Source organism: Ursus maritimus, unplaced genomic scaffold (genome assembly GCF_017311325.1).
Source record: "Ursus maritimus isolate PB19 unplaced genomic scaffold, ASM1731132v1 scaffold_18, whole genome shotgun sequence".
NCBI classification, from domain to species: domain Eukaryota; kingdom Metazoa; phylum Chordata; class Mammalia; order Carnivora; family Ursidae; genus Ursus; species Ursus maritimus.
The window spans coordinates 19,940,262-19,965,650 of record NW_024424230.1 but is presented as its reverse complement, the minus strand read 5'-3'; the positions used below and the strand labels follow the sequence as shown (position 1 = coordinate 19,965,650).

General features: G+C 38.0%; 1 protein-coding gene across 1 annotated transcript; it reads left to right on the top strand.

Annotated features, from left to right (window-relative positions):
• Positions 1-1,719: 1,719 nt before the first annotated feature.
• LOC103665259 (flocculation protein FLO11-like) lies at positions 1,720-25,389 on the top strand. The gene is made up of 5 exons (XM_040632356.1): positions 1,720-1,970; positions 2,181-2,358; positions 15,109-15,238; positions 18,504-18,668; positions 24,430-25,389. The coding sequence occupies exons 3-5, from the start codon at positions 15,182-15,184 to the stop codon at positions 25,387-25,389; spliced, it is 1,182 nt and encodes a 393-aa protein (XP_040488290.1). The 5' UTR covers positions 1,720-1,970; positions 2,181-2,358; positions 15,109-15,181.

Here is a 25,389-nt window from a genome sequence, read left to right as displayed (position 1 = left end):
TTTAAGAAAAAATGGATTTATTAAAACATTTCTCTTGAAAGAGTTTTAAGGGGTTTATCTCATCTATTATAAATATCTTCACTTGAGATTTTTCTCAAACAGTGATGTACCCAAGTACCATCTACGTTTCTGCCCCCAAACCCCAAACTCAGATCCATTTTATCATTGAGTCTGGAATGAGAGCAGAAATCTTTACTTAACAGCAATTGCCACCTGGGTTCTTCTCCAATTTTGAGACTTCAATCTTTGCTTTTCTTTGTTTTCCGAGGTCTGTTACTGATAGCTAATGGAATGTCTGTCTTTCTGTATAATCTCTCATGAGATGGTTGGTGTGGAAAGTGCACGAGACTAACAGATGAGGCAATCAGCATGGGAGTCACACTACATAGGGTGTGTGACCCTTCCTAAACTGTAGATTCCTCATCTCAAATTCACTTTTAGCTCTGTTAGTAGTTAATTTTACATTTCCATTTTATTGAAGGATAGCATTCATAAAGTGTATTGATCTGAAATGTACAGCTAGAATATTTTTATGTATCTATACACATGTATAACCACCACCCCGATCAAGATACAGAAAATTTCCAGTACCTCATAAGATTCCCTCATGCCCCTTTCCCATCAACTCCTCCACCCCACTCAGGGATAAACAATGACCTCTATCATCATCTGATTACTTTTGTTCATTCTTGAACTTCACATAATAGAATCATACACATGTTTCACTAGACTGAGCTAGTGAACATGCAACATGTTGTATCTAATAATAGCTGATTTAAAAAATATATATGTGTATATGTATTTGACATAATGTTGTGTAGAATTCCACTGTGAGTATGCCATAATTTATTCATTGTGGACATTCAGATCATTTCCAGCTTATGGCTATTATGAGTAAAAGTATATGAATATTCTTTTACATGCCTTTTTTTGCCATATGAACTCAAGCTCTTGGGCATCTATCTAGAAGTGGAGCTGCTAGGTCATAGGGTAGGCGTATATCACTATAGCAGAAACTGCAGTTTCCAGAGTAGTAGTATCATTTTCTACTCCTACCAGTAATGTGTGAGAGTCATTTTCCACTCCCACCGGTAATGTGTGAGAGTTCCAGTTGATCCACATCTCACCAACACTTGGTAGTATCAATTTTAACATTTTGGTAATGTCTTTGAATTTTAGGCTGTCAGTGGGTGATTTTGATCTGGCAAATTTGATGGACGTCTAAACAATGAGGGTTAATGGGACAGGCATTTTCCCAAAAGAAGAAAACTATTTTACCCTGATTGCTTTGTTTGCAAGGGGTTATTTTTGATTACTTTAGGCCTTTGGATAAATTTATTTGAAAACTTTATATTATTCTAATATAATTCTCATCAAAAAACTTTTTGTGGTAGTTTTAAAAGTCACTTTGGACATACGTGTTGGATTCTGTGGGGTCGCTTTTCAGTTCAGTAGCTAACTTATTTCTTAACTCCTAAAATATGTTGATAATAAAGACATTTCTACAAAGAAGAAAAGGGAAGTTTCCCTCTGAGGTAAACTGGACGTATAGAAAGGAATGCTTACTGATATACCCTTTAACTATAATGTTTAAGGTGCCAAAAATGTGCCAAAAGCCTAAAAAATTAGGCTGCAAGAGAAAAGAAACTTGGCAAATGTACTAGTGGTTACTGATTTATTAGATCATGTTGTTCTCATTTTAGGAAACATGGAGTTGGAACCTAAGTGAGTGTGACTCAGAGAATTTCATTCTGTCAAATGCTGGGGCCACAGCCCTGGGAAGTTCATAGCACTAGGGCAGCTTGAGATGGTCAAGGCCGATGATCAGGAGGCACGGGTGCCTTAACGGTGGTACCATCACAGGGAGAGAGCATGACCATTCCAGGTTTGGAAGGAAGCAGCTGGAAACTTCATTGACTTCAGAATTCTATCGTAGATTAGCCTTGAACTCTGGAGGAAAGGTGTCTGAGGTATGCTGATAAATGGGGAGGGGAGAAGTATGAAGTAGGATTATCACAGTTTGCTCCTGCTAGGAGAGCTGCACAGAGAAAAGCAACACTACCTCTCAGAGGTGGGATTGGTTTTCTTGTTTCACACTGTTATTAATATTTTACTTCAAGGACTCTAAGTCCTCTCTTAGGAATGATGTTTAATATTTATTTTATTCAACACCTACACAGATCCATCACAGTCAATTTGTCCTCAGTCAACTAGAATATTACTCAAGGTTGCAGATATAAATGGCAATGGTCAAAAGGAGAAATAGTCCTGGGTTTAAACTTGTGATACCAGCAGCTCAAGGATGGAGAGGAAACATGGAAAATACATAGTTATGTGGAACCCTTCAGAAACCAGCCTGTGAGTATTTGTTGTTTTATTTGATATGTCGTCTATATTAATTTTATTTCTGATCTAAATAGAAAACCCTAATGCTTTTCATATTATATCACAGAAACAATGCTTACGTATTCTTTACCAAAAAACCGCACAATTATAATTGGTAAGGGAAAGGCAATTTATTGGCTTTTAACCAATACCTATTAATCAGAAATCCTGTATTTTTTGTGCTATACGTAAACATAGTTTAAAATTTTATTTTATGTATTATTAATCTAAAATATTAGTGTTTTCCTGGGAGTATAATTAAAATAATAATATGCAGTTATAACCAAGCATAAAGTGGCTTTAGCATTTTTTAAAGTATTTTTTTAAGTCTGATGTTTAGGTTTTGGTCTATAATTAATAGATTTTTGGGGCTAATTCTAAAAACTTATAATTCAAATAATTCTAATACTTGAAAATCAGAAATTAATCTTAAATATATTCTAGAAGTCCAATAAAGAAATGAAGAAACTTTGGTTCACATAGACATCATTTTGGCAGTTATGTTTTTCATACCCAAGAGTTAACCCATGGTTTAGTTTCTACATTTGTCTTGATAACAAGAACAAATACAGAAATGTAGTTTGAAATAGACAGTTTAAGAATAATTTATAAGTGTGTGGAGAAATGTTTTTTTCCAGTCATGAGATAGACTAAGGAAATCATGTTGCTCAATAAATATTTGTTGAACGGTTAAACATCAAGGAAGAGACTTCTGTCTCAAAAGCAAGAGATTTTTAAAAAATCTATTGATTCTAGTTATATGACCTCCAAGAAAGGTGTATCTGAATCCTCAGAACAGGATCTTCATTATGCTGAAATACTCAGATTAAAGCCAAAAGTAGTTGCCTTTAGTGAGGCATTAGTTCATCATTTTGGTGGTTTTTCTAGATAATAACAACGTTCAGATAATAACAGTTAGAAATGTTTCAAATCCTATAAAAACAAGGTGTAGGATATATACATATTGCTCTCTGATTAGAAATTTTACTTTAATATGGATATTTTGACATAGTGGTAGAGAAACCTACCCCATCTGAGGACAATTTTCAACCAATGCAATAAAATATCACTTGAAAGTTACATTTGAAAAAGCAATCTAGGTTTTTTTTTTTCTCCAAGCAAAATATTACACCTCAAATTACAATACCATAATGTTTCAATAAATATAATAAATACATTTCAGTTGCAGTGAATAACATTAGTGACTAATTTCGAATAGCTGATTAAGCATTATTTTCAGTTCTCCATTTTTCAAAATTTAAAATTTAGTATCAAACCAGAGCCAGAACAAAACAATGATAGGAGTTAAGATTTAGATTCAGTATTTGTAATAAAACCCAAAATTCTTCATTCATGTGGTGTAGTGTAGTGGCCCCATGACTGTTGGTTTTTCACCCCTGATAAAGATACTACCCGTTGATCTTCCTTTTTAGAAAGGGCTGGGTTTCTGACAGGAGAATGAGATTCAGGAAGCTGACCTGATGAGTGAGATTTGATTTGATTACAGAGTATGTTAAATGTTTAAGTTCATCAACCTCAGGCAAATTGAGAAATGACTGAATACTAAAGCATCGTATCAACACATGTTAAAAAAAGCACAGCTATTTATAGAGCTGAATCCAGATTCCCTCAGTGCTCCTGAGTGATTGGCAGAATGTCGCTGGAATTTACTTATTCCATTGCAATTGTTAACTTCGAAAGTGTACCTCTAATACTTTACCTTGAAGGTACGCCTGTCCATATATAATCACAATAGTAGTTTTATTTTAGTGGTCAAGTTACAATGGACCAGTGTCCTACCCACACAAATAATTGACCCATTTAACATTGCTGGTCAGCAAATTTAATAACCACATAGGAATTACAAGATTTAGAAAGCGAACGTGTGAACAGTACATGTTCTATCCAGTTATGAAAAAAGTCCTAGATTATTGTATGGTGTTTCTAGAGGTAACGACATATCCCCCCAGATTTTGATATAATTGAGTCTACTTCTCTTTAAAGTAATATATTAGATATTCCCTTCTAAACCTACTTCAAAAAAACACTCTTCCAAAAAGTTTTCGAATTTTTTCTTTTACAAATCAAGTATAAAATATTTCAGATATTCAAAAGATTTAAAGAGGAATTCAACATCCTGTATCCACCACTCAGCTAAAGAAATGAAACACTGTAAGATTCTTTTAAAATGAATCAAGATTGAAGTGTGCTTAGTAGGTGTCTTGAGCCAGACTTTTTAGGAGGGGCACTCAGGCACCCAGGAGTTTCCCAAATCCCCCAAGAGCAGACTGCTTCTGGGAAGAGTGGGCAGCTCGGCAGCACCACTGACCTGATTCTGTTTTCCTGAGCCTCCCTGCTGCTCAGTACCTCCCAGGCCTTCTTCACTCTACCCCTTCATCAGGACCTGCTCACATATCCCAACACATCTTGGAGCCATATCGGCACCTGTTGGGCTCAACCTCCATCCTGTTTACCTTCCTGGAAAGTTTTACTGTCCACCTACCCAGACCAGGCCCCTCAACCGGGCCCATGGGCTGTCCCCCATGATATTCAAAAGAGAACATTTCTGATGGTTGGGTTTTCGGTAAATGGGCCAGAAAAACAAAAGCAAACAGATTAAAGAACAATGACAACAACAAAACAGGTGGGGACAATGGCCCGACAGATTTTGAAGATGAATGGGATTTATTTTATGACGAGCTGGAAGATCTTTATAACTTGGATGTATAGCAACTTTGTGTAGTAGACGCCCCTGCCTAACTGCATATTATATAGTATAGTTCTCTCAACTGCATTTACTGCTATTAATTTGTTGATACCAAACCCTTTCTACTCCTTAATTGCCCCAACTGTTAAGTATTTTAGTACTATTGTATTTTACATATAATATGTATTTCTGACTATATTTTGTTACTTTGAAAGAAAAGACTCATTGACTTTTGTTCTTACAGAGGTGTTGTTTCAATAATGATCTTCCACAAACTCATGATACTGAAGTAAGACAACTTTTTTTTTTCCATCAAGAGCTATTTGGATCAGTGGAGTAAAATATAACTTACATGAAAAAATAGATTATATTAGTCGGGATAGTTTTACTCAGGAAGTTCGATTCAATGGATTTCCTGTTTTCCAAATGCTTAGTTCCGGTAGCCATTCTCAAGTCCAAGTCACCAGAAATTCACAGTTCAGTACCTCAGTTTCCACCATCAATCCATGTCACTGATGGTGCTGGCACACATGTCGCCAGCGCCTGGGGACTCCTGGATGATCATGATGTACGAAGAGAGACTTCTATCATGGACAGGTAATATTTTGGTTACACATAGCTACCATTTCTGTGCAAAAAATTGAAAAAATTCATTTATTATCAGTACAATGCACAGAAAGGGAAAGCAAGGAAAGATTCGTGAGGGGTTGCCTTCTAAGAGCCAATGCTCTTCTTTGGGGGAAAAAAATGTACAAAGGAAGAGAATAGTATAAGAATCAAAGATGATGAAGCAAATTTAGGGACCCTTGTTTTATGTGGGTTAAGTAGGTAGGAAAAGAGTCAATATCCTGCAATGAAAGCTATTTTGCAAAAGAGGCTCTGGTGGAAAACAATGTGTTGTGTTTAATGCCCCAGGGCTGCTCTGTGGGTGGTCTGCCTCACTATCCTTCCCTCCTGCCTCTAAGACTGACTGTGGCCCTTCTTTCAGCCCTTCTGTCTTCAATCCTCCCATACCCGGGTTTGTCCTCATTCCTTGGTGACTTGATTCAGATCTGTGTTCCTAAATACATATTCACCTGACCTTGTGGCCATGTCTCGGTATCTTACCTTCAGGAAGAAATCTGATCTTGACTGATTATTGATGGTGTTTGGCTGTTTAGTTGGGTGGTCTGGGATCCGTCATTCACCCCACCTAGTACCACCACCCTGCTTAAAGGCTCATTAAGAAGGGTCTCAGTTTAGCTCTTTTAAAAAAAATTAATATAAAAAATTTTAATTCCAGTGCAGTTAACATACAGTGTTACATTAATTTCAAGTATGCAATACAGTGATTCAACAGTTCTATACATCATCCAGTGCTCAACACAAGTACACTCCTTAATCCCCATCACCAATTTCACCCATTCCACATTCCCCCCCCCCCAACCATCAGTTTGTTCTCTATAGTTAAGAATCTGTTTCTTGGTTTATCTCTCTCTGGGCTTAACTCTTTTTTTTTTTTTTTTAAGATTTTATTTATTTATTTGACAGAGACATAGACAGCCAACGAGAGAGGGAACACAAGCAGGGGGAGTGGGAGAGGAAGAAGCAGGCTCATAGCGGAGGAGCCTGATGTGGGGCTCGATCCCATAACGCCGGGATCACGCCCTGAGCTGAAGGCAGACGCTTAACCGCTGTGCCACCCAGGCGCCCCTCTGGGCTTAACTCTTGACACAAAATAAGAGACCTTTTAGGTCTAAGAGCAAAGGGAAAATGAATGACCTTGATCTGGTGGAGTTACTTAAAATGACTTTTCTTGCTTGCCAATGTATCTATCACTGAACAGAAGGAGATGTAGTTGCCATCTAGTCTTACATTATTTAACAGATGGAGGAAATATTGTTCTGGAAGGGCCACATCTTTGCAAGGGTTCAAGTGTTAAGTTAGTGGTGGACTAGCCTGAAGCTCAGTTGTGTTGCAAGGTTCTAGTCTGCCTGCACTTCATCCTGCTCCTGGTTTGATTCAGACCCCAGCACAAATAATGCCTATTTTGAGTTGTGAGGACAGTCATTTATTTTCTCCCTTTTCAAGCTTCCTTTTTGCCAATGCCTCAACCCTGACGGATGAGGTGGCATTTGGTGACTGATTGTGCTCCTTGTTCTCTGGCTTTGGTGCTCAGTGTCTGTTCTTGATTGCCACCCTGGACATCCAACCTGGGGCTTCCTTCCCAAAACTGAAGCCCACATTTTCTAGCAGTGAGACACACTCCATTCATTTCCAAGGTGTCAGCTGTGTGCTCCTCTCTCCTACTGCCCTGAGCTCAGTTACAAAAGTGAATGACAATGAGCTAATCACAGATTTTAAAATTGAGCAAGTGTCAGGAATTGTACCAAGTATGTTATACATGTTATTATCTTCTTTCGTCCTTACAATTATCCTTGGATGGGAACACCAAGTAGCTATATGACCTGAGCTGTCTGTTATGAACTGATTCACCAAGTCATGAAGTTGGGCTTGTGTAGTGGTACACACCTTCAAGAGAAGGTACTGCAGAGGTCCCATCTTTCAATAAAAGTAGACAAGGCTTTTGAGCCTTATGACTCAGAAGATGCCATCTAGCACTGGGCAATTGTGGAAAACTGAGATGTGGAATCTAACCTCTGGAAGGCTTGATTAGACAGTCCAGTGTTTTGGAATAAACCATGTCCTATTCTGCAAATAACTATTCTCTATTTGGGACAGCTGCAGAGCCTTGTCTTGAAAGCATGTACCACTTCACTGGCCCAACTTCAATGATTCAGTGGATCAGATAAACCCATAATATCTTAACGGCCTGATGCATTCTAATGGGTCGATAAAATGAGTCAGGAAGCACATTAAAAAGTCGTGTGTGTTGCCTCCAAAATAAATCAGGCCCATAAATCAATATACCACTAAGTTTGTGGACATGAAAGATAAAGCAACTTGCCTTTCACTTCGGAATGTTATCTTATGTGCATTTCCCCAGGCTGCAGAGGGCAATGCCCACAGAGCTTTCCAGGGAGGGCAGTGGTACTCCCCTCCTGATTGGATCTTTTTACTACCTGATGGAGGGCTTTTCCTCTGGGTCCTCCAGAGGGAAGCAATCACGGGATGGGTGAGAAACTCTCGTGACAAATCCAGTGCAACATATCTAGTCCCAAGCCTTTGTATTTTTAATTTATTTTTTATATTCTATCGAAGAAGTTGTGTCATTTCAGTGCCATTAAACATAATGCACCACTGTCTGGGTTTTATGCAACCAAATGAGCCAACCATTAGTGCTATTCCAAGCTCCTTAAGCTAAGACATTAAATCTAGAACCTTGAGTGGGTGTACCTGCGTCATTACATTTGGCTCAATCCCATGTTAAGATCCTTTCTTTCTGGACCAGCACCCTCAGAATACACTCCCATGCATATTTCCTATCCTTCTGTCAATATTGTTTAGATGTGTATCCCACTTTCTGGGAATTGGCCACTGGAAAATAGCTTGAAATATAGATTATAATAATACCTTTCCGTATTACTCATAATTGAGGACATACAACAACCTAATAGGTTAGCTCAACTAATTCACACATGACATCATACTTGACATTGACATTAAATGTGTTGTTTTTAAAAATACTTTAAATTACTGGGGCAAATGCGTATGCTAAAATGTTAAATGTGAAAGAAGATACTATATGTATGTGTGTGTATGTATACAGTGATTGCAATTCAAAAAAATGTATGGCTAAAAAACAGAGGCTTTCTAATTCCTGTAGCATGAGAACAGCCACCTAGTTCTGAATCTCCCTACATTTATTTCTAAAGTCCATACAAAGTGGAAAAAAAAGAATAAACAAAACAAAAATTCCCATAATAAACATCTATTGTGTAGCCCAAGAACAAAGAAGACCTATAAACTCCAGCATATGTGTAAGCAGGGTGGCAAAAAGTTAAATCAACAGAATATTTGTTATACTATATACATGCGAACAAAATTAGAAGTGTGACAACACAAAGTGTTAGCACTTGTGAAAAAATGGGAATGCTGTGATGGGAGTGGGTATTCTTACAACCTTGGAAACAATTTTGGGAATATGTTGTAAAGTTGAAAAGACACACACCTGATGATCCAGGAATTTCATTCTATATTATACATCTAGAAAAAAAATGATTTTAGAAAAATTTTTATAAATGTTTCTGAGAAAACATATACTAGAATATTCATAGCATCATTGTTTATAATAATGGAGCCAAGCTCAATTTCTCTCTACAGGAGAATAGGTTTAAAATCGTGTTGTATTCAATCAAGGAAATACTATAAAACAGTGAAAATGAATGGAATAGAGTCACAGGTATCAGTGTGGTTGCATTTTATAAATCTGGGCCAAAAAAACCCATATTGTGGAAAAACACAGTATTCTAGGTTTCATATACATTTTAAAACAGGAAAACAATATTATATATTTTTGGGAAATATAAACATCAAATTGAGAAGAGTGTTTATCTATGGTAGGAAGAGAGGGAACATGGTCAGGGATAAAGACAGAGATGGCTCTAATTAAATATAAAAACATTTTTATCTCTGTGGTATCATGGAAAGATATTTGTTCTATGAGCTGCCTTAGTCCCATAGAACCCCCATCTTTACCACCCACTCTGCACCCCAAGTGAGGTTGACCACATAAGCAAAGCCCCACCTTAGAACTCTGGGCCTGCTGGTTCTGCATTGTCCACTGTACCCTGAGTAGGACTATGATGTCCCACCGGGGAGCTCTTGGATTGTATTCTAATCCCAGGTTTAGGGTTGACCCCAAACCTTCAGGCCCCATCTCTGATAACTGAGTTATGATTCTGGACCTTACAAGTCCCAATTTCTCTCTTTGCCTCACCATGTAGACCGGAGACTTTCTTAAATTATGATTCTGAGTTCCCACTGTAATAACTGGTCTATTTGCTGCAATTGCTTAATAAGGCCCAGAGCCCTAGCCTATTCTTTTGTGTTCATGCCTGCAGACTGCAGACCTTTTAGCAAACCTGAACTCCTAGATCCAGGACCCTGCTGGACATGTGTCTGCATAGCTGATAGTGGCCTGCACTTTGAATCTCTTGGATGCCTGAGTCCTGCCATTAGTCTGGTGTTTGGATAGAATGTGCAGAGTCATGGGCAATGAGCTGTGTCTCCACCCTGGGAATTACCAAGTGGTTGCTGTTACTTGGAACCTGATTTCCAGCACTCTCTAGCCTTGCGGGCAGGTCTGATTCCAGATGGTAGCACCACCCTGGCCTTGCTTACAGTAAACATCCGTACTTCCCTACCAGAGCCTCTAGAGGTTCAACAGTTGTATGATCTTTCCAATAAATTTAGCCTCTAATTTTTTTCACCTTTTCTCCTCAGTCTTCTTTGGGCGCAGGGTGGTATAGATTAGGCACTCAACAAATGGCTATAGACAGTAAAAGAATGGGAAGTCTGAGGTCCACACACTCTAATCTTTTTTTTTTTTCTTTTTTAGAGAGAGAATGCTTGTGAGCACAGGGGAGGGGCAGAGAGAATATTAAGTAGGCTCCACACTCAGCGTGAAGCCCCGTATGGGGGCTTGATCTCATGACTCTGAGATCATGACCCGGAAATCATGACCTGAGCTGAAATCAAGAGTGTGACGCTTAACTGAGCCACCCAGTCACCCCGTACACTCTAAATCTTAATTTGGGCTTATAAAATTTCACTTAAAGCACATGTATCTCATCAGGAAAGTGAGAATAATAATAATTCTTGTAGGTGTTGTAAGGATTGGCTCAGAGCAGTGTGGTATACCCACCGGAATAGGCATAAATATCCCTGTAATGTTAATAATATTGTTAATCATATCTTACGTCAGAGGCTGTCCAAGGTACCATTGTTTGCTGCAATCCAGCAATAGCTGAAACTTTTTATTCTTTTATTTTTTTATTTTATTCTTTTATTCTTCTTCTTCTTCTTTTTTTTAAAGATTTTATTTATTTGACAGAGAGAGAGACAGCCAGCGAGAGAGGGTACACAAGCAGGGGAAGTGGGAGAGGAAGAAGCAGGCTCATAGCGGAGGAGCCTGATGTGGAGCTCGATCTCATAACGCCGGGATCACGCCCTGAGCCGAAGGCAGACGCTTAACCGCTGTGCCACCCAGGCGCCCCTATTCTTCTTCTTATCTGCATTTTTAAAAAGCCAGTTATGAGTCAGTTTACCAACTGAAGACTTTATAAATTAGTATTTCAGAGCAATAAGAATAAGGAAGGATATGTTAGTTATCTTTAAAAAACTGTAAAATTTCTACAAACCACATATATAGTCCCTCAGATGAAGTGCTTGGGTGAGATGTGTCTTATAATTCAAATTTTTAAAAATCTTATAAAGACAATATGAAACATTATACAACACCCTCATCAGGAGTATGGTAGTAAACCTGCAATAGATACCAATAGTTTTGTAATTAAACATGTGACTAATCATGCCAAATTTATTAAAGACTATAAATAGCCTTATTAGTTCTGATTAACTTTTGCTGCCAAAGAAATTTGTGACAAATATAGAAAATAATTTGCTTTCAAAGCCTTTTGGATTTTGGAATTGTGCATCAAGAATTGCAGACCCGTATTTTGAAGAAAAAATTGTTTAGTTTTGGGTGTCCCCAGATACAGCAGGACCAGAGTTTAAGTCCATTGAAGGAACAAGGAAAATGTTGGCTTGGTAAAAAAGAGAACTTCTGAACCGTGAAGGTCACCATAAATTGGAATATCAGACCCTGCAGAAGCCATAAATTCCCAATGCCTGTGGTCAAACAGAGATGCATTATGCAGTTTCTGTTTATTCTGGAGAAGCTGATGTATTTACCATTATGGAACCAATTTCCCAACATACAAAACACATACATCTTGAAATAAATAAAAAAAGAACATTCTTTGGTTAAACAAAACTACTACAATTTAAACAAATTTTAAAGTTAAAATCAAGAGCCAAACATTCAATAAATGAAAGGTAGGGGGTAAATAAGGGTTTTCTCTGTCTGAATCAATGCTGTCTGGATCTCCAGGTTTGAGACATGTGTTAGGTGCTCAATAAACAGTTGGGAATAAGTTAATGAAAGGCCATGTTCTGTGGTATAAACATGTTTAAAATTTGTAAGTATAGTTCAAATGTATAATTAAGAGATTCAGTGACATACATCAAAGCATGGTTTTCTCCTGAAGTTTCTATTTTAAGTAAAGCTAATTATTCTAATTCCATTGTTTTACTGAAATACTTTTTAAACTACTTTTGATTCAGTGAAGGAACACCTGCTATGGAGATTGAGTCAGCTTTGATAAATACAATAAAAAACACCCTGATAGTGTTATGATCACAATATTTAAAACACATTTGCTGAAAGTTTCAGTTTTCATTTTTTTTTTAAAGATTTTATTTATTTATTTGACAGAGAGAGACAGCCATCGAGAGAGGGAACACAAGCAGGGGGAGTGGGAGAGGAAGAAGCAGGCTCCCAGCAGAGGAGCCCGCTGTGGGGCTCGATCCCAGCACTCCGGGATCATGCCCTGAGCCGAAGGCAGACGCTCAATGACTGAGCCACACAGGCGCCCCTCATTTTTAACTTTACTTCAAATGATTGCTTCTAATTGCTTTGATAATAAATGTGATAGGACACTTTGAAAATACATTTTTCTTCCTTTTTTTTCACAATGATCTTTTATACTTTTGAATTAATTGGGTTGCATATCTATAGTTTACTTAGGCTTGAAATTCTGTGCCTGATTGCTTGGTTTTAATGTGAATAACAGAATGAAAAACAAAATGTAATAATCCCTTTCTCTAAAATATCCAAGACCAGAGGGATGCAGCTCTCATATTGGCTCTTGTATTATTAACTGACCGAAGAAGTAATAATCAAAGCATAGTGAAATTTCAGGCAAGAAAGATTTGTTTGAGTAACATGATTAAAAAAATAGTTTTGACTTAGACTTTCGGATAACAATGCAATTAACCTGTCTATTAGATGAATGAGAAATAGAAATTTCCCCCTAAAGATTGGCCAGTTATCAAACAATTCCCTCAACTACTGTCAGCCAGTGAGAACTTCAGGTTTCTTTTTGGCTATAAATCCTGTGAACAAAGACTTTTTATAGGAGATTTTGACAGAACGAGTAATACCCATCCTCTCTGTTCTTTATAACAATCCAGGTGTGTTCTGTTTTTTTCTGTTGACCTTTGGATGGAGGCATTCACGAGAATTGTTAATAATCCTTGCTGAAGTATTGTTCTTCACAAAACAAAGAAAATTCTAATTTTTACATAGTAAATTTAGCAATGGGACAATGTGTTGTTCAATTTTGTGCTATTTTTAATAAATTTAATATTTTATATGTTTTTCTTCCAAACTTTGGGACCGAGCCTTGCTGCAACTACTAGATCAATTCGATTATGAGCATGAGATCAAGTGATGGAGTAAACTTTCACTCTCTATTATGCCATTGCTGTAATGTATGGATGCTGTCATAAAATGATGGAGTTTTACCTACACCCTGGGTATATTGCATTAGTACCAAATTAAAATAAATGCCTCCTAAAAATATAAGTATAGTGATATTTTGAAGCAAATACCATCAAATTTATACCACTTGTTTGGTAATTTTATCATTCTGATTTTCAAGTAAATCAGTTTATTAGAAGGTCATGTTTAATATTATTAACATCTTTGACTGATGTGTGTCTTTTGCAGTCCATGACCATACATACGCGTCACTGGTTTTGTTTCAACAGGAGTAAGAGTAGTCATTATGTTTTTACTCCTCTTTAGAACAAATCCCTTCCCAGCTTTTCAATTTTTTGGCTGTTTTCTATGTTTTTTATGTCTTAAGTTTTGAGGCTATGTCATTTCAGATCCAGTAAAACTACTTAAGCTGAAGGTGTTGAATATGATTATAAGAGAAATTTCAAAGGATCAAAGAATCCAGAATCCAAAAGTGTCAGATACAAAGAACACAGTGGTATGGTCTGTTTTGCTTGCTACCAAATTTTTTGTACTAGGAAAAGTGCCTGATACACTTTAGAAACTCAATAGCCTCACCCATGGAGTGAATAAATCAGTAAAAATTTGTCCTTTTTCAATTTGAGGCAAACTAGATTTCTTGACAAAACAACAACAAAACTCTTTCTCAAGATTTTCAATATTCTTTTTTTTAATTTTTTTTATTACATTATGTTAGTCACCATACAGTACATCCCTGGTTTCTGATGCAAGGTTCGATGATTCATTAGTTGCATATAACACCCAGTGCACCATGCAATATGTGCCCTCCTTACTACCCATCACCAGTCTATCCCATTCCCCCACTCCCCTCCCCTCTGAAGCCCTCAGTTTGTTTCTCAGAGTCCATAGTCTCCCATGCTTCATTCCCCCTTCTGATTACCCCCCTTTCTTTATCCCTTTCTTCCCCTACTGATCCTCCTAGTTCTTATGTTCCATAGATGAGAGAAATCAATATTCTATCACTTCTTTGGCATCATTGCCTAGGAAGTGGATTCTAATCATTTTTGAATGCATGTAAATTCCTGAGTAACTGACCAAGTAGGCTTCCAGACACCAGCCTTGAGATTGAAAAGGTGAAGCCATCCTAAGTCCATGGGTGATTAAGAGATGGTGTCCACAAGGGGTAAGAAAACATTCTTGCTTGGGTAAAGAGAAAGTAACAGCAAACTTCCAACTCACAATTTTTTCTTGGGTTGGTCCTAAAATAGAAGACAGATGTCTGAAAGATGGGGCCAAAGGGAAGAAAAAATAATTATGTAAGATTTTCAAGTTCCTTTCTGCCAGGAGGGTCGTTGAGGGAGTCATCACAGTAGTGCTCAAAGGCTGTATTGGTTTTCCATGATTAACACTTCATTTCCTTCTCTGAAGTGGATTGCATTTCAGTGAATAACTGCTTATTACTTAGTTTAATCCTCACCTGCACTGACGCATCAGAGTTGATTTTCCACTAGTCATTTAAAATATTTCTCAGGGTTGCAGGTATAAAGGGCCACGCGGGAATTGAGAAGTATTCTTGGAGTTAAGCCTGTAGCAGAAGTGCAAGAATGGACAGAAAGCATGGAAAATATGTAGTAAATGTTGAATACTCTGAAAACCAGTCTGTGAGTATTGTTGCCCTATTTTAATACTTTGCCTATATTACTATTTGATTTTCAGCTTTTAAGATCAATGAATCTCTTTACTATTATGTGGTCAATGTCAAAATTTTGCATTATTCTCCAAAAGGAAGAGTAGCCATGTATTAAAGTTTTCTGCTTCAACTTTTCATATTATATTCTTCTGTATTATACTTTAGAAATTGTTTTGTATATTTGCTAATTTAAAGCATTAGCAATGTTTCCATTTATTTGATATACAAATAAATCCATTTGACTTTCTATATTCACTATCATGTAAACATAAAGCTCCAATGATATCTTTGGTTTGGTTTTGAAGTAATGTTTTTATAATTTGATTCTTCACATTTATAAACTAAACCTATTAGAACTTAGATTTCTAAATATGCTGAAAATTCAGATATTAATCTTGGATATTATCATTAGGCCTAAGAAAGAAATCCTCTAAAAAGCCCTACTTTGTATAAAAATGTGGTCATTGTATCTATTTTTTTATGTTTTACACGAAAAATCAAGCCTTCACTGTATAGTTATGAGTTCTTTTTATATCTGAACAAATAATCTTTGATATGAAAACAAAGGATAGAAATGTGCTAAAAATTAAAATAGTAAGTTAAAATTCACTGCCTGAAGAATAAATGAAAAATTTTCCCTTTGCAATTTGGAGCTGTGGCAATTAGCCTGTATTAATTGCCTACAAGACAAGCCAAAGAAGAAAGTCTTTGCTCTGTGTTAGGTGAAAAAAGAATCCCCTGGAGAATTGTTGGTGTACCAAAAGAAAAAGGTCTTGTCCTTGGAGCCATCATACAAAGGACTGTCCTGAAGCTGTTCTCCTTGTCATTCTGAGTTTGATACTCTATGATTGGATCTTCAGGACGCCTGAATACTCAAAAGGAGAAAAAGAATCCTTTAGCCAGGTATTCATCATCTTCATAGCTTCTCTAGATAAAAACAAACTTGAAGATGTTGACAAATATTATTTTGAGTTGTTTTTATAGCGTCTATCTAGATAGGTGGCTGAATATTTCACTTTATTTTGGATATTTAAAGCACAGTATTTTTCTCTTAAGACCAAATTCAACAATGAAGTTTAAGAATTATTTGAAGATTATAAACAAACAGAATAAATTTTGGTGTTTGGTTTTTCTGTTGGGATATATGAGACCTTAAGTTAATCCTTTAAAGTCAGCAGGCAAACCCAAAGAACTCTTTTTGGTAACTATAGCTAATTCACTTCAGTTGCCTATGGCTATTTAGCTAAGGCTATTTATCTGATTAAACATTTGCAGCTCTTTAACTGTTCCAATTTTGTGTAGAGAACCCACCTATATTAAAACCCAGAGCAACGTAGCACAGTAAAAATTATTACTTGGGCTGCAGTATTACTCCAAAGCTGAGCCTAGATCATAGGTTCTCCACCCTAAGTGTAGACACCACCCATCATTTTTCTTCTTTGAAAGGACTGAGATTCCATCAGGGCCAGAAAATTCTGGAAAACTGGCCTGGTGAGTGAATTTTACTTTGTTTACAAAGTGCATTAGAATATTTAAGTTCATCAGCCACCAGCAAACTGGATAATAACTAAAGCATCAGCACTTAGCAAAATAAGCAAGGTTGTTACTAAAGGTAAGTCCAACATTACTAAAATTTATCTAGGAAATAACATGGAGTTTGTTTAGTTTTATTCAATAAAACATAGAGCTGTTTTCTTTATTTCTTTGATATAACAGAAAAATCTAACTTTAAAACTCTTTACTGCCAGGAGTATTCCACCTTATCTACATTTAAAAACAATCATATTTATTTTTTATGTTGTTCATGGTTGTTCTCCAATGGACCAATAAGCACCTACAATTCTAATCTGACAGTTTTATGGAACTCATGTGTTGATGGCCCAGCAATTTTTATAGCTATTTAGTAATGGGTTATTAAATCAACATGACCCAAGACAACTGGTTGTAGCAACAGTAGGAATAAAAACGCTGCTGCTACTACTACCACTACTACCACTGACAGCCAGTGCTTAACAGAATGCATACAGACATTACTTTAACCCTCCTCCAGTTATTTACTCATTAACCATCATAGTAAATCTACAGTGGGTAGTTTTAATTTTTGCCTTTGGAAGAGGAGCAAGGAGTGGCAGAGATGCCCTTGACTCACAACTAGAAAGCAATATTATCATTCTATGAGATGTAGATCCCCAGACAATCCTATGTGGTTTTTGAGATGTAACAAAACTCTTGGCCCAGTTCCCTAATTCCTGAGCTTATTCCTCTCCCATTTTCGTTTCATCTTGTTCTTTCCCCTTTTAAAACACCTCTTCCCCCAAATCTTCCCCACTGAGCTCAACCCATTTTTAATCCTCATTGCCCCCTTTCTCAACAATATTTTGCAATTGTTATGCCTCCCTGTTAGATTAGCATATAGGCTTCCTAAGAGTAGAGACATTTTTGTTGTTGTTGAGAACTGCTTTTACACGGCTATATGTCCAAGAGGAAGCCAGCATAAACATATCAGAAACTGAAAAATGATTTGTCTTCTGTCTCTTTGTCATGGGCATGCAAGTTCCACTGCATAGATGGAAGGAGTCTGTTTGTATGAGAATTTTTCATTAGTATAGTATAGATTAGAACACACTATATTAATATCTTACCAGAGTTTAGTGTAACAATATACTATATACAGTGGAGTGGAGTGGGAAGTACACTGGCCTTAAGACTGGAAGGTTGGAGCTCCAGTGCTTGCTATTATGTCATTATGGGATGATGATGATGATGATGATGATGATGATGATGATGATGATGGTGATGATGATAACTTCACCTCTTTTTGCTTTAATATTTTCATTTCCAAAATGACCTAAACAGGTTGTACCTGATAAACTGCAAGAATTTTCTGGCTCTAAAATTCTATTCCTTATAGGAATAGAGACTTCCTAATATATGTTCACCTACAGCAGCTTGCAACATGAGGGTATTTAATATATGCAAGTAATATGGTAAAGAAGATGGGATGACATACATTCCTGATCTGGAATATCGGTAACTTTTTTATAATGCAATATAGAATCATCTGTCTAGATTTTTTTTTTTTTTTGGTCTTCAGAATATAAGAAAACATTCCTTTAAAAAGTTTTGTTATGCTTTATCCCTTTAAAAGTGATACTCTTGATTATGTTTGATAGAAGAATTTAATATTAGAAATTCGACACCATGGCTTCCTATTCACTTACACTTTATTTCTATAGCCAGTCACATGTTCAGATGACCAAGAGGCTCACAGCTCTGCCTGCTGGCATCGACCTTCAAATGACACAACTGGTCATGTCTCTTCCAACTTAACTGGGGTCTGTGTGAGCCCAGGAGTCCTCGCACACTCAAGATACCCACACACAGAATTATCCAATACACAGGTAATGTTTAATATAACAGTGTTTACCCAGGTTGGAATGTGTTCTATACAGGAACGTATTTGTTCTATTCTTTCTCAGGAAATATATTTAATCATTTAATTCACCCATATTTATGTTAAGCATCTGCTGTATTCTCAGTATCATTCTAAGTCACTGTGAAGCAATTCATAAGAAGGAGAACATTTGATAATCTCTGTATTGGAGGAGCTAATGTTCAAGTTGGGGACTCAAATATTTGCACAGATAGAGAATATATGTGAAAAAAGGAATAAATGTAAAGTATAAATGTAGGTGGGGAGAGGCAGAGGAGCAAATATGCCGGCAATGTAGGGTTTAATACACAAAGTAGACGTGATGGGAGATTGTGTCATATTCAAAGTTTCAAGGGTCGTACTCAATTGGTGATCACCTACCTTATTTTCTTCTACTGTTCTAGCCTCTGGACCTGTATGTTGCACATTCTATAGGTTTCTTTGATCTGACCTCTGACACATATGGCCTTGCATAGAAACCTGACTCTGTTCTCCAGATTTCTTCCACTAGCTTTGGAGACTAGATCCAGCTCTCTTTGGTTGCTGACCTTATCCATTGGCTGAATTAACTTTACCTCAGGACTGTATCTCTCCGTCTTTAGCCCTATTATAGCAATTTGATCTTGACTTTAAATTACTTATTCCTAGAAGCTCTGACGGCCAGGGTGAATGAGACAGAGGAATGTATTAGCGAATTGGAGGATGGGTTAGTAGAAGAAAAAGCAAAAATAGAAGCTGGACTTAAAAAAATCCACGCCCACGAATGTAGGTTACGGGAGATTACTGACTCAATGAAACGATCCAATGTCAGAATCATCGGCATCCCCGAGGGGGTGGAGAAAAACAGAAGAGATATTTGAACAAATTGTAGCTGAAAACTTCCCTAATCTAGCGAGGGAAACAAACATTCGTGTCCAAGAGGCAGAGAGGACCCCTCCCAATTCTCACCTCAAGAAGCTGGAACAGCAACAGAGGGACAGGCCTAATCCACGCACGAGGAAGCAGTTGACCAAAATTAGAGCTGAAATCAATCAAGCAGAAACCAGAAGTACAGTAGAGCAGATCAACAGGACTAGAAGCTGGTTCTTTGAGAGAATCAATAAAATTGACAGACCACTGGCAAGACTTATCCAAAAGAAAAGAGAAAGGACCCAGATTATTAAAATTATGAATGAAAAAGGAGAGGTCACGACGAACACCATTGAAATTGGAAGGATTATTAGAAATTTTTATCAACAGCTATATGCCAATAAACTAAGCAATCTGGAAGAGATGGAATCCTTCCTGGAAACCTATAAACTACCAAGATTGAAACCGGAAGAAATTGATTCCTTAAACAGGCCAATTAATTATGAAGAAATTGAGTCAGTGATAAACAACCTTCCAAATAACAAAACTCCAGGCCCGGACGGTTTTCCTGGGGAATTCTACCAAACATTCAAAGAAGAAATAATACCTATTCTCCTAAAGCTATTTCAAAAAATAGAAACAGAAGGAAAGCTACCAAACTCATTCTATGAGGCCAATATTACCTTGATCCCCAAACCAGGCAAAGACCCCCTCAAAAAGGAGAATTACAGACCGATTTCCCTAATGAATATGGACGCCAAAATCCTCAACAAGATACTTGCTAATAGAATCCAACAGTACATTAAAAGGATTATCCATCACGATCAAGTGGGATTCATACCTGGGATGCAAGCGTGGTTCAATATTCGCAAATCAATCAGCGTGATACATCATATCAACAAGAAAAGACTCAGGAACCATATGATCCTCTCAATCGATGCCGAAAAAGCATTTGACAAAATACAGCATCCTTTCCTGATTAAAACCCTTCAGAGTGTAGGAATAGAAGGTACATTTCTCAATCTCATAAAAGCCATCTATGAAAAGCCTACTGCAAATATTATTCTCAATGGGGAAAAGCTGGAAGCCTTTCCCTTAAGATCAGGAACACGACAAGGATGCCCACTCTCGCCACTATTATTCAACATAGTACTAGAAGTCCTTGCAACAGCAATCAGACGACAAAAAGGGATCAAAGGTATTCAAATTGGCAAAGAAGAAGTCAAAATGTCTCTCTTTGCAGATGACATGATACTCTATATGGAAAACCCAAAAGAAGCCACTCCCAAACTATTAGAAGTTATAGAGCAATTCAGTAACGTGGCAGGATACAAAATAAATGCTCAGAAATCAGTTGCATTTCTATACACGAATAACGAGACCGAAGAAAGAGAAATTAGGGAATCCATCCCATTTACAATAGCACCAAAAACCATACGTTACCTTGGAATTAACTTAACCAGAGACGTAAAGGACCTATATTCTAGAAACTATAAATCACTCTTGAAAGACATTGAGGAAGACATAAAAAGATGGAAAGATATTCCATGCTCATGAATCGGAAGAATTAACATAGTTAAAATGTCCATGCTACCCAGAGCAATCTACACTTTCAATGCTATCCCGATCAAAATACCAAGGACATTTTTCAAAGAACTGGAACAAACAGTCCTTAAATTTGTATGGAAACAGAAAAGGCCCCGAATCTCCAAGGAACTGTTGAAAAGGAAAAACAAAGCTGGGGGCATCACAATGCCAGATTTCGAGCTGTACTACAAAGCTGTGATCACAAAGACAGCATGGTACTGGCACAAAAACAGACACATAGACCAATGGAACAGAATAGAGAGCCCAGAAATGGACCCTCGGCTCTTTGGGCAACTAATATTTGATAAAGCAGGAAAAAACATCCGGTGGGAAAAAGACAGTCTCTTCAATAAATGGTGCTGGGAAAATTGGACAGCTACATGCAAGAGAATGAAACTTGACCACTATCTCACACCATACACAAAAATAAACTCCAAATGGATGAAAGACCTCGATGTGAGACAGGAATCCATCAAAATTCTAGAGGAGAACATAGGCAGCAACCTCTACGACATCGGCCAAAGCAACCTTTTTCATGACACATCCCCAAAGGCAAGAGAAACAAAAGATAAAATGAATTTATGGGACTTCATCAAGATTAAAAGTTTCTGCACAGCCAAGGAAACAGTCAGAAAAACTAAGAGGCAGCCCACGGAATGGGAGAATATATTTGCAAATGACACTACAGATAAAAGACTGGTATCCAAGATCTACAAAGAACTTCTCAAACTCAATACACGAGAAACAAATAAACAAATCATAAAATGGGCAGAAGATATGAACAGACACTTTTCCAATGAGGACATACAAATGGCTAACAGACACATGAAAAAATGTTCAAAATCATTAGCCATCAGGGAAATTCAAATAAAAACCACACTAAGATACCACCTTATGCCAGTTAGAATGGCAAAAACTGACAAGGCAAGAAACAACAATTGCTGGAGAGGATGTGGAGAAAGGGGATCCCTCCTACATTGTTGGTGGGAATGCAGGTTGGTGCAGCCACTCTGGAAAACAGTGTGGAGGTCCCTTAAAAAGTTCAAAATTGAGCAACCCTATGACCAAGCCATTGCAATACTGGGTATTTACCCCAAAGGTACAGACATAGTGAAGAGAAGGGCCATATGCAGCCCAATGTTCATAGCACCATTATCCACAATAGCTAAATCGTGGAAGGAACCGAGATGCCCTTCAACAGATGACTGGATTAAGAAGCTGTGGTGCATATATACAATGGACTATTACTCAGCTATCAGAAAGAACGAGTTCTCAACATTTGCTGCAACATGGACGGCACTGGAGGAGATAATGCTAAGTGAAATAAGTCAAGCAGAGAAAGACAATTACCATATGATTTCTCTCATCTATGGAACATAAGAACTAGGAAGATCGGTAGGGGAAGAAAGGGATAAAGAAAGAGGGGTAATCAGAAGGGGGAGTGAAGCATGGGAGACTATGGACTCTGAGAAACAAACTGGGGCTTCAGAGGGGAGGGGGGTGGGGGAATGGTATAGACTGGTGATGGGTAGTAAGGAGGGCACATATTGCATGGTGCACTGGGTGTTATATGCAACTAATGAATCATCGAACCTTGCATCAGAAACCAGGGATGTACTGTATGGTGACTAACATAATGTAATAAAAAAATCAAAAAATAATAATAAAATAAAGGCAAAAAAATTTACTTATTCCACTTGGACATTTGGTTGGATTTCCCTGACTCTGGAATTCCTACCCTCTGTTGCTTAATCTTGCTGTAGAGGCTCTGTAGAGAGTCTGAACTTTGTTTCTTGATTCTGGATAAAGATATAAACTGTTAATACTGTTGCTGAGACAATGTGAAAGAGTGGATGAGCTCAACAGGGTGGAGTTAGAAAATGTTTCTTCTTGTTTGTGGAGGCAAACTAATTTATGTAATCATAGGATTGAGAAGTCTTAACATCTAGTCTGCTAGTTTTTAACCCCAGCTGCATTTTAGAATTTTTTAAGAACTACCAATGGCTGAGCCCCACTCACTTGGTTACTCAATGTCTGTGGCTGCTTCAAGACTATAATGGTAGGTTGGAGTAATTGTGACCAAAACTGTATGGCTCACAAAGCTGAAACTATGTACTATCTGGCCCTTTGGCTGACCCTAAACCTAGAGTGAAAGAGACAAGGGCCTGGGAATGTGAACAATAAAGGCTGAGCATGGATACTGAGCCTCTAAAAGAAACTGGGAAGATTCTGGAGGGTGTGGGGGTTAGGAGGAAACCAATGAGAATGGAATATCACAGAAGCCCAGGGAGGTGACTCTTCAGAAGAGAGGAAGGATGGTCTTCAGAGGCAAATGTTAAAATAGAATGGTGGAGCAGTACAGAAAATCTATTCAAGAATGGTGATCATACATTTATATTGACTCTGATTTGGCCAGGTACTTGACTTTCCCTGACAGTGTGGCTGCTCAAGGACAAGTCCAGAGAAAGCAGTCATTTATTTTCCAGCTGGAGGAATGATGAGGGCAGTGCAAGAGATTTTAGGGAATTAGTGTTATTGAAAATGGACCATGGAACAAAAGGTGGATAAGGAGGTATGTGAGAAAACAAGGTCTGCTGGGCCAACATTTTTTATTATTATTAAAGATTGTATTTATTTATTTTAGAGAGAGAAGGAGAGATAATGCACCCAAGCAGAGGAAGGAGCAGAGGGAGAGGGAGAGAGAGGGAGACAATGCTCAAGCAGACTCCCTGCTGAGTGTGGAGCCCAATGTGGGTCTCGATCCCAGGACTTTGAGATCATGACCTGAGCTGAAACCAACTGAACCACCTAGGTGCCCCTGGGCCAGTGATTTCAGTAAGACTAAAGAAAGGTTGCTATAGGAGTAATTGAATAAATAAGCTGGAAGGAGAAGAGATGGTGGTGAGAGCATAGGGTTCTTGAAGGAGTGATTTTGGAAGTGGAACAGTTTGGGGTAATGACAGCATCCAGTGAAGGATTAGGTATGTAACAGAATTTATCATTGAAGTGCTGTTCTGCTTATGTGACAAGACAATGCTCTCCCCTCCCATCACTGGAAACTGGAATAAAAGAAGATGAGATATTGGTAGATTTTGATTTCTTCTAATGTTAGAAGAAGGGTGCAATTAGTTTCACCTGGATAAAAACTTGGATTTTTAAGCTTAAATTTCTTCAGTGATGTATAGAGATTCTAATCATGTTAATGCACTAAGGTATAAATAACACAAAAGAGATGAAAAATCACAAGCATTTTTGTTTTTCATTACTGATATTGTCATTCACACTCTTCCTAGGTAAAAGGAAATTGCTGTAATAATTGGTCTCTGTGGAAAGTCTTTTTGGCTTGTCTTTTAGCCTCCTTGATAACCACAGCAATTGGAGTACTCATAATATGCCTGGTGAACAATAGAGGAAATGATAATTCTCCCGTTACTAGCCAGACACCCTCAAACAATGACATTTCTGGAATGACACCTACTACTTCTAAATCTGCAGTAACCAGCGCTTCAACTGAACCCACAACTAAAACCACTTCCACAGAATCTACAACCACTGCAACGTCCACTGAACCTACAACCCCAGCAGCCCCCACCATCACTTCAGCAGGACCTACAACCCCAGCAGCCCCCACCATCACTTCATCAGGACCTACAACCCCAGCAGCCCCCACCATCACTTCATCAGGACCTGCAACCTCAACAGCCCCCACCATCACTTCAACAGGACCTACAACCCCAGCAGCCCCCACCATCACTTCATCAGGACCTGCAACCTCAACAGCCCCCACCAACACTTCAACAGGATCTACAACCCCAGCAGCCCCTACCATCACTTCATCAGGACCTGCAACCTCAACAGCCCCCACCATCACTTCAACAGGATCTACAACCCAGCCCCCACCATCACTTCCATCACTTCATCAGGACCTGCAACCTCAACAGCCCCCACCATCACTTCAACAGGACCTACAACCCCAGCAGCCCCCACCATCACTTCAACAGGACCTACAACCCCAGCAGCCCCCACCATCACTTCAACAGGACCAACAGCCACCACCATCACTTCAACTGAACATAAAATCACAAAAGCTACAACCACTGCTTCAAGTGAAACCACATCTGACCCCCTTTAACAGAATCTACAACTGTTGCAACTTCACTAACAATAAATGCCATTATAACTTAACCTTAGTGGACAACCAGAACAGTTACCATCTCCTCGACCGAAGCCACAGCTCGACTTACTTCATTTGA

Excerpts from the sequence above, each read along its gene's own strand:
- LOC103665259 (XM_040632356.1), top strand. The coding sequence starts at position 15,182 with ATGGACAGAAAGCATGGAAAATATGTAGTAAATGTTGAATACTCTGAA. Across the intron at positions 15,239-18,503 it reads AATACTCTGAAAACCAGTCT|CCAGTCACATGTTCAGATGA; the intron begins GTGAGTATTGTT and ends TTATTTCTATAG. Across the intron at positions 18,669-24,429 it reads CAGAATTATCCAATACACAG|GTAAAAGGAAATTGCTGTAA; the intron begins GTAATGTTTAAT and ends CACTCTTCCTAG.